At 41.9% G+C, this 14763-nt stretch overlaps 1 protein-coding gene across 1 annotated transcript in view; it reads left to right on the top strand.

The window, feature by feature from the left end:
- Positions 1-14763, top strand: part of mst1rb (macrophage stimulating 1 receptor b) — a gene marked incomplete at both ends in the record, with an annotated part of 111901 nt that overhangs the window by 66513 nt on the left and 30625 nt on the right. Inside the window, 5 exon segments of the mRNA XM_084315761.1 lie at positions 6306-6485; positions 7973-8072; positions 9422-9640; positions 13318-13464; positions 14199-14355. Of these exon segments, the coding sequence (XP_084171887.1) occupies positions 6306-6485; positions 7973-8072; positions 9422-9640; positions 13318-13464; positions 14199-14355 (803 nt within the window).

Here is a 14763-nt window from a genome sequence, read left to right on the forward strand (position 1 = left end):
CTCCACCGGCTGCACTCGTCTATTTTCGAGGCGAGTCGAAATCAATCTCGAACACGCCTGTTATCACAAACAGCTACAACCAACTAAGCTAGCCTGATAACGTTAGTAGTTAGCATCCAAGCTAGAAACTGCTTAGGCTACTTACCTGGCCAATACTGTGGTCCTCCTCCTGGACAGATAGATTTGTTAAATCATAATATCCACAGTGGTGTGCTGTGCTGGTTCTCAGTAAATGTCCCGCCGGTGAAAAATAAGTTGCTAATAAAGTGCTAATATTTGATACACTACTAGAGGATTCGAACGCGCCCGCGAGGGGATGACGTTCAGACGTTGTTTGTCACGTTAGGTGACGTCAGGTGGAAACGTTCTGGACTGGCCCGCCCCCAGAGCGGCACATTTGAAGACGCTAGAGTACTTTGCTGTCAGATGGCCCCGTGTTAAGACGTGGGAACCCCTTTATTAAACTCGAATCTTATTGGCTAATAATTGGTTCTGGAGTACATAACCATGAATCACATGGTGGACGCTTGAAAAAGACACCTCCTCTGCTCTCTATTCTGGCAGAGCTGCAGTGACTGAGCTGCAGTGAGCACAGAGTGACTGCCAGCCTGCCTCAGTGAGTCTGACAGTGTTAGAGAGAGTGAGAAGGAGAAGAGGGAGAAAATTAAAAAAATATATTATAACACAGATGAAAAATTATGATTTCTTTTATTATTATTGTAAACTATATAATTTTTTTCTTTTTCTTTTTCTTTTTCTTTTCATATTTCATATTTTTCTGGCTTCCAGGAAGATTCGCCACTGGTATGGCAGTGTGCAAATTACACCAATTGATTTGGGGGCAGGCTCTTTTTGATGAAGGTAATCATTAGTGACCCAGTACTATAAAGGAACCGAGGTCATAATGTATAACATCCTCCCGGATCATCCACCTCTAAGGACAACAGGAGGCTCTGCTCTAAAGGAAGTCGGTGATTTGACCTGGGCTCGTGGGTCAACTCGTCCGAGCAAGACCTTAAAGTGAGGAAGGCGCTTGCGTGGAGGGCTCTGAACAGCATTACCAGTGTGTGGAAATCCAACCTCCCCCGTCAAATCAAGCTCAACTTCTTTCATGCAACAGTTGAGTCTGTCCTTTTGTATGGCAGTGAATGCTGGACCTTGAAGCCCACCCTGCAGAAGTCCTTGGATGGGTGCTACACCAGAATGATGCGTGTGGTGCTCAACATCAACAGGGATGAGCATGTCACTAATGCAAACTTGTATGGGGGGATGCTAAGGGTGAGCAAGAAAGTGGCAGTCAGGAGAATGAGGCTGGCAGGTCACTGCCAGAGACATCATGAGATGCCAACCAGCAAACCTGTGCTGTGGGAACCAACACACGGGCATCGATCACGAGGACGTCCCACATTAACCTACGTGGACGTACTCAGGAGAGATGCGGGAACAGAATGCACCGGCGAGCTAGCCAGATGCATGGAGGATCGGGATGACTGGAAGCACCGATGGAGGGCCCGTCCGAGGATGACCTAGATAGATAGATAGATAGATAGATAGATAGATAGATAGATAGATAGATAGATAGATAGATAGATAGATAGATAGATAGATAGATAGATAGATAGATAGATAGATAGATAGATAGATAGATAGAGATAGATAGACTATAAATAGACTATAGAAATTGTTTCTTTCAGGGGGGCTCAAGAGTCATAGAGACCCCCCCCCCCCATGAGTCACACTATTACCCCTTTTCCACCAACAGGGAATGGGTTACGTTCTGGTTCACGTACCTTATTTTTCTATTAAATGTATAGAAATTTGGTTCCCAAAAAAGTTTTTGCGAACCAAGTGGTAGCGACAACATTGTCTTACGTTTTCTCTTACGACAACCTCCTTGGATGTTCGTAAGAAAAAGCCTACAACCTACATTAGATTAAAATGTATTGTCATCATACAGCACACGCGTATTCCGATCCGTGCAATAATATTCACGGAGGTATATATATTTTTTTGTATCTATTTTTTGTTCTCCCCCTTTTTTCCGTATTTTTCTCCCATCCCAATTGAGTCATTATGCCAATTCCCTTCCTGGTCGTTGCGCGCATTTGCCCCCCACTGTCGGCCTAGGGAGGGTGAAGATTACCACATGCCTTCCTCCGATACATGTGGAGTCAGCCAGCCGCTTCTTTTCACCTGACAGCGAGGACTCTCACTGGGGGAATGTAACACGTGGGAGGATCACACTCCCCCAGATCCCTTCCCTGCTGAACAGGCGCCTTGATCGACCCGATCGCTGTTTACAACGACCAGGACACATACCCCACCGGCTTCCCACCCGCTAACACTGCCAATTGTGTTAGTAGGGACAACTGACCAAGCCGGAGGTACTGGTGACAGCTGGATTCGATCCCAGAGTCTCTGCGGTGGTAGGCGAGGGCTTAGTCCGCTGCGCTACCCAGCCGCCCATACGGAGGTATATCTTGTCATGCGAAACAAGTTGCCAATGCATTGTTCCCTGGGATTATGCCCCCCGCAGTGAAATTAATTAGTCCCACAGAACCATGCGTCAGCACACACACACAGACACACATGAAAACACAGAGACACGCACACACAAATTGGCCAGGCTGCTGACGGTGTATGAGAGCCTCTTCTCTCTACCTCTCTCTATCTGTCTCCCTCCCTCTCTCTCTCTCTCTCTCCCTCTCTATCTCTCTCTCTCTCCACCAAAGGTATCTGCCAGTGCAGGTGGGTGACTGTCACTCAAAGCGCATTGCAAGTATGGGCGGAGCCCAGCCAAAAACAGCTTGGATTTTGCAAGGGCACAAAGTGGTGCACCAAAGTACTTGATTAAAAATACATAACAATGAATTTTATTGAAAAAAAAAACGTACAGATGTGTTCCATAGACTCACAGGAATTGTGTAAAATTGCCCAAATAGTGAAAAATAAAGCAAAATATGACCCCTTTAAGTGGAGCTAGGACAAAAGAAAATTCTTAACTTTTGTCTTAAGTCCGTTGGTGAATGAGACCCAATGACAACAATGGAGAAGGCAAGTGAGAAAAAAAGTCTGCAATGGTCTGCTGCTATTTTAATTTACTATCATACAACACAAAAGGAATACTACATTTAGTTAAAGTTAGTAATTTGTGCATACTGCATCTAAATTCAAATCCAAGAGGGACCTTTCAGTTTGCCCAGGCGAGTTGGGAATGCAGCTGTCAGTCAGTGTGTGTGGGGAATGGCTATTACTGATTAGTGGACAAGGCATGCTGCTAAATCACATAATATCCCCCAGCATCGTTTAAATCTGCTTTTTGGGAGCATTACAGATTTAGCTTTGTCTATGATAGAGATGGATTAAACAACGAGGGCAATGTGTGCAAGGGCAAAATCCATAGCCACATCATTATGGTTGTTTAGTGCACTATATGAGCCCAATGCAGAATGAATGAATGAATGAAAACTTTATTTAACAGATTGCACAATGGGTACAATACAGTACAGTACAGACAGCAGTCATGGGTAGTTTGTTATTTCAGTGCATAACTTCAGTAACAAGGTAATTCTCAATATTGAACAGAAATTAGGCATAATTATTCAACACATCCACACTGGATACACCTCCAGAGCAAAGTGACCAGAATTCCTACAACTATTGTAGTTACAACGGAGTGAAACAAAAGTTCTTCAAACATGCCCCCTTATGAGAGCCACCAAGAATTAACAAAATAATTGATCATAACCAAGTTTGTGGCCTCCGTTGACCTATATACGTGACATTGACCCAAATGGGGTAGACTAGACTAGACTGATTAGCATGTGTAGATCAGAAGGCGCATAGATGCCCTACTTTCCTTTTCAGAGATTGAGGAAATATGTTGTAGCTGGATAGATCATTACTTTGAACTGCCAGTGCCTAGGGAGACCTACACTTGTTCCAACATGTATACAGTAGTATGTGCAGTAATTAATGATGGTCCATAAAACAGTACTCTTACGCAGACCTTCCTGTAAATGTAATTGCAAAATAACGTCTTGGCATGTAGCTACACAGCCAGGCTGTCTGTGTTCATTGGGGCGTTCGTTCAATTTAATCGGGCAGTGTCTGGAACTAGAGAGAAGGGAACTGTGTGGAAAAAAGTGAACTGATGACTTTGTCCCATGAATTTAACCCTCCAGTCACCCTGGTCGCAATTCTGGTCAAATTGCCTTTTTTCACGTGTGTTTGTGGATAGTGTTGGCTAGATTTGATGTACTGTATATGCCAAAAAAGTAGCTCAGTATCACATCTTGGACTCACATTACAATAATCCATGTTTAGTTTTCAAAAATCACTATTAAGCGCATGAAACATAAGTGTCACACCTTTCACCCTAGTCGCATAAATTAACAGGTTAGGGTTACCCTAACCCTAACCTTAACCCTAACTCTAACCCTAACACCTAACCTAACCCTAACCCTAATTTAAGAAATGGTTAAAATCCTGAAAATGAATAAATATTCGATATGTATGGTGAGGACTTAAGTTAATAATGATATTCATGAAAGAAAATTGGAACAATACATGAAAAAGATATGTTTTACTGAGATAGCAGTTTTGGTCACTAGGGAGACAGGTAGTGGGTTTTTTGAAGGGTGACTGGAGGGTTAATACAAAAATGAGATGCATACCCAAGCGTAATGTAATGTAATGTAATGCCATGTTATGTTATCTTATGTTATTCTATTTGCACATGAGAAAGAAAAAAAAACATACTAAAGATTTTTTTATATGCAATGTGCAGGTGAGGTAAAACAAAAATAAAAATAAATAGAACAAAGGGCTTAAAACTGTAGCCGTATAATAATAGATATACACAGTGCCACAGACACACTACACCGGCCAAAAGTTATACTTAGCATTGCATTCCATCACTGTTAAACGTTTTGAGCCTTGCAAGATGACACTTCACTGTTGATTAAAATGATTCAATTAGCATTAAACCGGTTCAGATTGAATGACGTACCAATGAGCTCAGAGCTGTATAATCTTCTCTACTATAAAGATAAACAATGACAAATTATCTCTTGACTAATCAAATCTAGCATTACTGCTACACACCTATGTGTTTGATTACAATCACCTGTTGTTTGATTACAATCACCTGTTTGATTACAATCACCTATTGCTTGATTACATTCACATGTTGTTTGCCTTCAAATATGTCTGTGATGATGATGTCTGTGGTGGTGATGCCATGGATACCCTATTAATACTCTATGCCGGCCTGCCCATAAGAGGGGGGGGGGGGGGGTTCTGGCGCCCAGCTGCTAGGAGGGGCCCATGGAGGCCAACAATAAACGTATGTTTAATATATGATTTAAGTTAAGCAGGTTTGGGAGTGGCCCATTCACTGGACCTTTTCAGGAGCCACCCCTTTCCATTTTGGGCTCTGATCCTTTGTAATTACTTACCTGATCCTTTGTAATTACTTACCTGATCTTATGTAATTACTTACCTGATCCTTTGTAATTACTTACCTGATCTTATGTAATTACTTACCTGATCTTATGTAATTACTTACCTGATCCTTTGTAATTACTTACCTGATCTTATGTAATTACTTACCTGATCCTTTGTAATTACTTACCTGATCCTTTGTAATTACTTACCTGATCTTATGTAATTACTTACCTGATCTTATGTAATTACTTACCTGATTTTTTATGTAATTACTTACCTGATCTTATGTAATTACTTACCTGATCTTATGTAATTACTTACCTGATCTTTTGTAATTACGTACCTGATCTTATGTAATTACTTACCTGATCCTTTGTAATTATTTACCAGATCTTATGTAATTACTTACCTGATCCTTTGTAATTACTTACCTGATCTTAAGTAATTTCTTACCTGATCCTTTGTAATTATTTACCTGATCCTTTGTAATTACTTACCTGATCTTATGTAATTACTTACCTAATCTTTTGTAAATACTTACCTGATCTTATGTAATTACTTACCTGATCCTTTGTAATTACTTACCTGATCTTATGTAATTACTTACCTGATCCTTTGTAATTACTTACCTGATCTTATGTAATTACTTACCTGATCTTATGTAATTACTTACCTGATCCTTTGTAATTACTTACCTGATCCTTTGTAATTACTTACCTGATCTTATGTAATTACTTACCTGATCTTATGTAATTACTTACCTGATCCTTTGTAATGACTTACCTGATCCTTTGTAATGACTTACCTGATCCTTTGTAATTACTTGACCCTGTCCTCTCCCCACTGTGTCTTCACAGTGTCACGGCTCCTCAAGGCAACGTGTCCTCCATCATCTGTCTGTCCCAGCCCATCTCGGAGGTGAGGGATGTCCCTCTTAGTGTCTTCATAGACAAGTCCCCTGTCCTCACCACCAAGGTCTTCTACTACAAGGACAACCCTGAGATCACAGCAGTCCTGCCAGACTGCAGCTTTGACAGGTAAGTTGGTGAGACACCCAGTGCACCATGTCAGCAGTACTTCTCATGTTTCACTATATAAACAGAATGTCTCGTCCCTCACGGTAGCCTGATGGTAATTTCAATTCTACCATGATACCGGTCATTGTATAAATAACTTACCATGGCACTGCTATGATATAAGGGATGTATATATCACCACGGTACCACTTTTGTGCTTAAATAGATATAGATATAGATATCGTATAATCCAATTTAAACCATGATACCGATGGTATTTCCATCATTTTGTGGTCGCTACCATCATCATCATTGTCATCACCAATGACGAACAGAATGTTGGAAATACCATGATACCTCTTTGGAAATACCATGATACCTCTTTGGAAATATCATGATACCTCTTTGGAAATACCATGATACAGTACATTTTAAGAAATACCATGATACTTCGTTGGAAATACCATGATAGCTCTTTGTAAGGTGTGGAGGGGGTTAGCTAGTCAAAATTAAAATTATGTTGTTTTTGCTGTTTTAAGCTATTACATTATCTGTTTTGTAAATTGAAAGACAAGACTTAGACGTTTGTGAATTTATTTTACACAATCACTAGAACTGGAATGCAGTAGATTTATTAACATTTGATGATTTGCAAAAGTATTTTCAATACTCATTTGCCTCTCTGTCAAGCAACTGCAATAAGTGTCCTGCTTACATAGTAACCTCATAGTGAAATAGGACAAATGGACCCCTCATATCAACACAAAGGGTACAATTGGAAAGCATCTCGCTATATGACACATCCTTTATAGCATCTCACTATATGACACATCCTTTATAGCATCTCACTATATGGCACATCCTTTATAGCATCTCACTATATGACACATCCTTTATAGCATCTCACTATATGGCACATCCTTTATAGCATCTCACTATATGACACATCCTTTATAGCATCTCACTATATGACACATCCTTTATAGCATCTCACTATATGACACATCCTTTATAGCATCTCACTATATGGCACATCCTTTATAGCATCTCACTATATGACACAACTTTTATAGCATCTCACTATATGACACATCCTTTATAGCATATCAGTACTATATGGCACATCCTTTATAGCATCTCACTATATATGACACATCCTTTATAGCATCTCACTATATGACACATCCTTTATAGCATCTTACTATATGACACATCCTTTATAGCATCTCACTATATGACACATCCTTTATAGCATCTCACTATATGACACATCCTTTATAGCATCTCACTATATGACACATCCTTTATAGCATCTTACTATATGACCCATCCTTTATAGCATCTCACTATATGACACATCCTTTATAGCATCTCACTATATGACACATCCTCTCTTACCAGGCATATTTAAAATATGCAGAGAAACAAAGTTGTGTTGCTGCCAAGCAGCCATTATGTAAAAATAACCATCTCTCCTAGTTGTGTTGGTTTGTGTCTGTGAACTTCAGGGGGTCGAGGATCGTCATTGAAGGGAAGAACCTGGACTCCGTCTACCGGACCATCATCCACTTCAAACCTAATGAAAGCCACCTGAAACCTGTGACCAGGGTATGATGTTCACTGTCTTTTTTCCCCACAACGTGGTTGGTGCATTTGGTCAATTAGCAATGCCAGACATCATCGTCATTTAGGTTGGGTGCTAGACAGTGGTGGTGAAGGAGGCTGTGTTGTCTGTCTAGAAAAAAATGCTATATAATGCAATTCATTTATACTTTTCAAGACGAGCCACCATCGAGCATTTGCACTATTGTGAAAAATTAAGTTTGATCCATTTTAAGGCACACCCCTTCAGCTTTCCCCTAGTTTCAAGTTCAAGTTTGTTTATTATTAGTCACAACAAAATACAGAATACTTTATGATGAAACTCTTGTTTCTGTATGAAACAAGACCCTATGGTCTTTCCCCATTCAGCGGTTGGAGATTTCCCTACCTGGACATTTAACCCTTGTGTGGTGTTTGCATATTTAAATTTTTTTAATATAAATTTTTTGGCATTTTTATTGCTTTATTGGATAGACAGAGAGGAACGATGGGAGAAGATATGGGGAGGAGACACTCGGCAAATGTCACCGGGTCTGGGAGTCGAACCCGGGACGGCCGCGCCGCACACTGAAGTGCTTTACGTGGTGCGCCACCCTGGCGCCCCTGGTGTTTGCATTTTTGTTACTCACCCAATGTTCACGAGTCTGGTGGACCCACAACATTATTGGGATTTTAAAACAATAAAGCCATAACAAGTCATATACAAAATAAAAAATACTTACAAACAATTAATATTTGCCATTTACCTTTAAAATGTGAGTAAAAAAAGACTGAATGGAATACATCATGTTTATCTTGTGAAGGTACACTGTGTGACACCTTTTTGTTTCATTTAGTTTTCACCTACAATTTCCACTACAGTGTGCACTTAATGAAAATGTGTTCTTTTATATGTTCTTCCCATAAAATGAGCCAAGACCAAACAGTCTCAGGTAAAAAAAAAATATATATATATAATTTATCTTTTAGTAAACATTGAAAACAGGTCCCACAGACCCGAACAGGGGTTAATATTATGCTTTTGAATCTCCAGGTGACCTAAGAACACTAAGAGGCCATTACTATTTCGGGATTCTGGAACTATCAAGTATTATCTACTTTAAGTATGTTCAGTATGCATGCACATTTAAATTGAAACACCGTCAACATCCCTGGGTTACAATGCACCCGCTGGGTGTTCTAAAGTCATGAGACAATGAAGTCCCACTTGTCCTTGTTTTGAATCAGCATATAGTATTTTTAAATGGGATTTCTCTCCACTCTTATACATGCACAAAAACACAGTTGCAGTATTCATATTCGGTTTACATATGGTTTATGGTTACTATAATCAACAGTTCTTATTTTGTCCCCAGGAGTGTAAAGGCAAGTCCTTGCCCACCAGGATGGAGTGCACCACCCCTGTGTTCCCCAGGGACGAGTCAGAGGAAGGCCAGCTCTATTTCGACATGGACGGAGCAGTGGGACTCTGGAACGGGGAGTTCTCCTACCACCCCTATGGCGAGCCCATCCCATTTGAGACAGATGACCGTGTGCTCAGCCTGTATCCAGGGTTTGATGAAGTGTCGCTACATGTAAGGGGTTTGAGACAGAGGGCCGTGTGCTCAGCCTGTGAGTTTGATGCTACATGTAAGGGTTTTGAGACAGAGGGCCGTGTGCTCAGCCTGTGAGTATGATGCTACATGTAAGGGTTTTGCGACAGAGGGCCGTGTGCTCAGCCTGTGTTTTTGATGCTACGTGTAAGGGTTTTGAGACAGAGGGCCGTGTGCTCAGCCTGAGTTTGATGCTACATGTAAGGGTTTTGAGACAGAGGGCCGTGTGCTCAGCCTGAGTTTGATGCTACATGTAAGGGTTTTGCGACAGAGGGCCGTGTGCTCAGCCTGTGAGTTTGATGCTACATCTAAGGCTTTTGAGACAGAGGGCCAGTGGCTCAGCCTGTTTTTTTTCTCTGAATGCCACATACTGTAGGATGGAAGAACCATTTATCATTTGGATGCTTTTTTTTTTACCTCAGGGTTATAGACCGTTATATCAGTTTGCCGATATTGGCCTTTTTATAGGAATTTCTATAAATGTTTTTATTATTGTACAATTTTTTTTATTATTATTATACATCTCATAGCATTTTTAGTCTTCGTCTAGTCTGCAGTTTTTCCACAAAAAATAAATGTATGTTTAATTTAAAGGCAGTAATGTAGCCTATCCTTTAAAAAATGTGTCTGAATTGTGTTGGCATGACCAGGGCCGCCTGGGAGAAATGCGAGGCCCTGTGCGAGATTTAAACGTGAGCCCCCCCCCCCCCCCCCCCCCCCCCCCCCTAAAGGTAAAAAAATAAAAAAATTATATTAATTTTTTTTTTCATACAGTCAACATATTCTTAAATAATAGCGCACAGATAGCGCACAGAACACATCTCAGAACACAGCACAGAACACAGCTCAGAACACAGCTCAGAACACAGAACACATCTCAGAACACAGCACAGAACACAGCTCAGAACACAGCTCAGAACACATCTCAGAACACAGCTCAGAACACAGAACACATGCAGAACACAGCACAGAACACAGCTCAGCACACAGCTCAGAACACAGCTCAGAACACAGGACACCTCAGAACACAGAACACATGCAGAACACAGCTCAGCACACAGCTCAGAACACAGCTCAGAACACAGCTCAGAACACAGAACACATGCAGAACACAGCTCAGCACACGGCTCAGAACACAGGACTAGGTACAGACTCAGCGAGCACAGCCTAGCCATCGAGAAAGGCCGCCATAGGCAGACCTGGCTCCCAAGCGAAGACAGACTATGCACCCACTGCACACAAGATGAGGTGGAAACCGAGCTCCACTTCTTAACAACCTGCCCACTATACCAAGACATCAGAGACATATACTTCCCACAAATTGCAAACACCCAAAGAGACTTTGAAAACATGGACAATAACTCAAAACTCCCATACCTACTGGGAGAAATACAAGAATGTGCAAACACAGCAGCCAGATTTGTGAGCTGCTGTGACAAGAAAAGGACATCCAATGGAATACAACCACCATAAAGACAAGAAATTCCTTCTGTAATGTACTGATTTCTTTTGTTTGATCTGTTTGATTGTTTTGTTTGGCTTTGGCAATGTAAACGTATGTTTCCCATGTCAATAAAGCCCATTTGAATTGAATTGAGAGAGAGAGAGAGAGAGAGAGAGAGAGAGAGAGAGAGAGAGGGAGAGAGGGAGAGGGCGAGAGAGAAAGAGAAAAAGAGAGAGAGCGAGAGAGAGAGAGAGAGAGAGAGAGAGAGAGAGGTGAAAATGTGACAAGGATAATAACAGGTATTGGAGGTGAACTTAATCCATCATTTGTGACGTGCGTTTGTTTTCCCCTCTCTCACCTGGTGATGATGGCCAGGTGGGGTGGAGCCATGCAGGCCGCCATTAAGAGGACCACGTTCTCGTGCCTCGTCTGTCTGTAGTTCATCACCTCCTTCTTAAAAAGCTTCAGGTGGTCCTGGTTGTTGCCATGCCTAGTTAGCTTAGCCTTTAGCTAAGCTACTAGCCGACATGGCTAGCCCAACTGAACCACACGTTAGCACTCGATAGCTAGCGTTAGCTAACACTAGTTAGCCTTTAGCTAAGCTACTAGCCGACATGGCTAGCCCGACTGAACCACACGTTAGCACTCGCTAACGTAGCTAACGCTAGTTAGCCTTTAGCTAAGCTACTAGCCGACATGGCTAGCCCGACTGAACCACACGTTAGCACTCGATAGCTAGCATTAGCTAACGCTAGTTAGCCTTTAGCTAAGCTACTAGCCGACATGGCTATCCCGACTGAACCACACGTTAGCACTCGATAACGTAGCTAAAGCTAACTAGCTGTCCCTGCCTTTAGCTAAGCCGACATGGCTAGCCTGACTGAACTTTCTAACATGCAACAACTTTCATCTTCAGTCCATCTGCCGAACGACCGTCCTCTTCGTCTTGGCTGGCATAACCTCCAATGCTGCACGCGCTCCTGTGGAAATAGTCAGACAGACGCACGCCGGCCGACTACCTTACCTGTAACCCCTCCCCTCGTTGAAACCAATAGTATATCTGCTGCAGAGCCGCAGAGCTCCAATAGTGTATGCAGAGCCACAGAGCTCCAATAGTATATCTGCAGAGCCGCAGAGCCCGGAAGCCTATTCTTTAATTGGAGCCGAAGAGTGCTGCCGAGTGCTTCTGCGTTTTACCTGATTGGCTGCGACACGCCCCGCGGCAGCCGCAGAGCGGAGCGTAATCCCCAATGTTTTTCCATCGACGCTTAGCTCAACTGGTACGCCGCTGTGCTGTGGAGCCTGCGGTGCGGTTGGTCACAAGTTCGAATCACTTCAATTATTTTTTTCTTTCTTTTTTACGTTTATCATCTCTCGTGCATAAACGTGCATTCTTCCGCTGGTTAAGTTTAGGCATTCTTTCGGAGTTGGTTAAGGTTAGGGTTAAGTTAAGGTTAGGCATTATTTCGGAGTTGGTTAAGGTTAGGGTTAAGTTAAGGTTAGGGAGGGTTAAGGTTAGGCATTCTTTCAGAGTTGGTTAAGGTTAGGGTTAAGTTAAGGTTAGGCATTATTTCGGAGTTGGTTAAGGTTAGGGTTAAGTTAAGGTTAGGGAGGGTTAAGGTTAGGCATTATTTCGGAGTTGGTTAAGGTTAGGGTTTGTCACAGAGAATGCCTGTCTGTCTTTCTTGACATGGAGGATGCAGCCTATTTCCGCACTGCCGCTCTCTCGCGCTGCCGCGGTCACATGGGCGTCATGGCCAATCAGAGAAACGCGACGCACTCTTCGGCTGTGATAAATATAGACGCAGCCCGGAACAAGTCAGACACATTCTACAAACGTGTCTAATGTGAAATATATAAGCATATAAGCAAAACTAGATTTTAGGTATGTGATGAAAAAGGGCCTCGCGGGAAGGGGGGCCTCGCAAAAAAAAAAAAAATTATAATATATATTTTTTTTGCGAGGCCCCCCTTCCCGCGAGGTTCTGTGCGACTGCACTGCTTGCACACCCCCTGAGGCGGCCCTGGGCATGACAATATTCTAATTGAAAGACAATGAATATCAGTACAGACTATTGCTAGCTACTGGCAGCACCAATCCAACAATAGTTGGAACCAGTGTCAGCTTTTAAAAGCCCATATTGGTTGAACCCTATTTTTCCTGTGCCATTGCTAATTCATCTTACTTACTTCTCTACTTTCTCTCTCAACACAGCATCAGAAGCTGAACCTCGTGAGCTCCTGTATGACCATCACTATGGCTGTAGCTGGAGTTGACTGTGACGCCAAAGTCCTGGACAATGAGATTACCTGCAGAATCCCTAAAAACATGACCCTCCCCAGCGAAGGACTCCCTGTGAAGGTCAGCCAGACCGATGCTTCACATGGTGACAGTGTACAGATAGCATCTCTGTTCTGAAAGCCTGTGAAAGGAGTAACCAAGTTGATAAAACCTGGATCACAGTTCACTGAGAAGTCTTGGCCCCAAGTGGAAGTATAGTAGTCATTCCCATCTATGAATGACACCCGTCACAATAGAGACCTTTCACAGAATGTTGAGGCCTTTCCCTCCATGTAAAAAAAAAGAGAAAAAAAAAGTTTTCTTTCAAGTTGGAAGAGAGGCAACTACACAAACATTCCACGCAAGGCCTTTATTGTCAACAAGAGAACACTGAACAGATACTTCCACCGGGAAAACAGACTACTGATGGATATGCATTATCACATGAGCATACACACAAAAGCACCTTAAATGACTTACACACCACACAAGCACACATATAGCACGCACACACTGCTGCTACTTACACTGTACAATAATAAAAATGTTATATTTATTAATTTAAATACCTTGTAAAAAGTTTTGACCTTGTATTGTATAGATTGTTGTGTATTGTTGTTTACAAATCTACTACGGTTGAGGAGCCGGTAAAAATAAGCATTTCACGTTTTTCTGAATGTATTTACATTTAAAAAGCTGTGACAATAAAAAATCTGATTCTGATCTGAATACCAGTAGATTTGACACCTTCCGTCTCAGGGAAGCTACAGAAAATGAGTACACTTCAAACCACGAATGGCTCTAATGTCTTCCAGATCTCCATCAACGGGGAGGTTCACAACGTGGGCACCGTGGTGCGGGTCAGTAACCACTACATGGTGGGCATCGTGCTGGGCATCCTGGCGGCACTGGTGGCCGGAGCGGTGCTGGCCTTCGTCGCCATGAAGCACCTACGGAAGAAGAAGAAGAAAGGTTTGCCCCGCTTGTTTTCTCTGGACCTTTGCCAGAACCTGTATAAAGTGTCAGGAAACCGGTCCTAACCGCCACAAGTAATGCAAATTATTACTATTTCTAATATTATCTTTTCTGCCTGTACCTCCCTTCCTCTCATCCATGCTGCTATGAGTAAGTAAGTAAGTAAGTAAGTAAGTAAGTAAGTAAGTAAGTAAGTAAGTAAGTAAGTAAGTAAGTAAGTAAGTAAGTAAGTAAGTAAGTAAGTAAGTAAGTAAGTAAGTAAGTAAGTAAGTAAGTAAGTAAGTAAGTAAGTAAGTAAGTAAGCAAGTACGTACGTACGTACGTACGTAAGTAAGTAAGTAAGTAAGTAAGTAAGTAAGTAATGGCACCTGAATTTCCCCAAGGGAATTAATAAAGGAACACTTG

The sequence above is a fragment of the Notolepis coatsorum genome, assembly GCF_963971535.1.
Source record: "Notolepis coatsorum genome assembly, chromosome: 6".
Classification (NCBI taxonomy): domain Eukaryota; kingdom Metazoa; phylum Chordata; class Actinopteri; order Aulopiformes; family Paralepididae; genus Notolepis; species Notolepis coatsorum.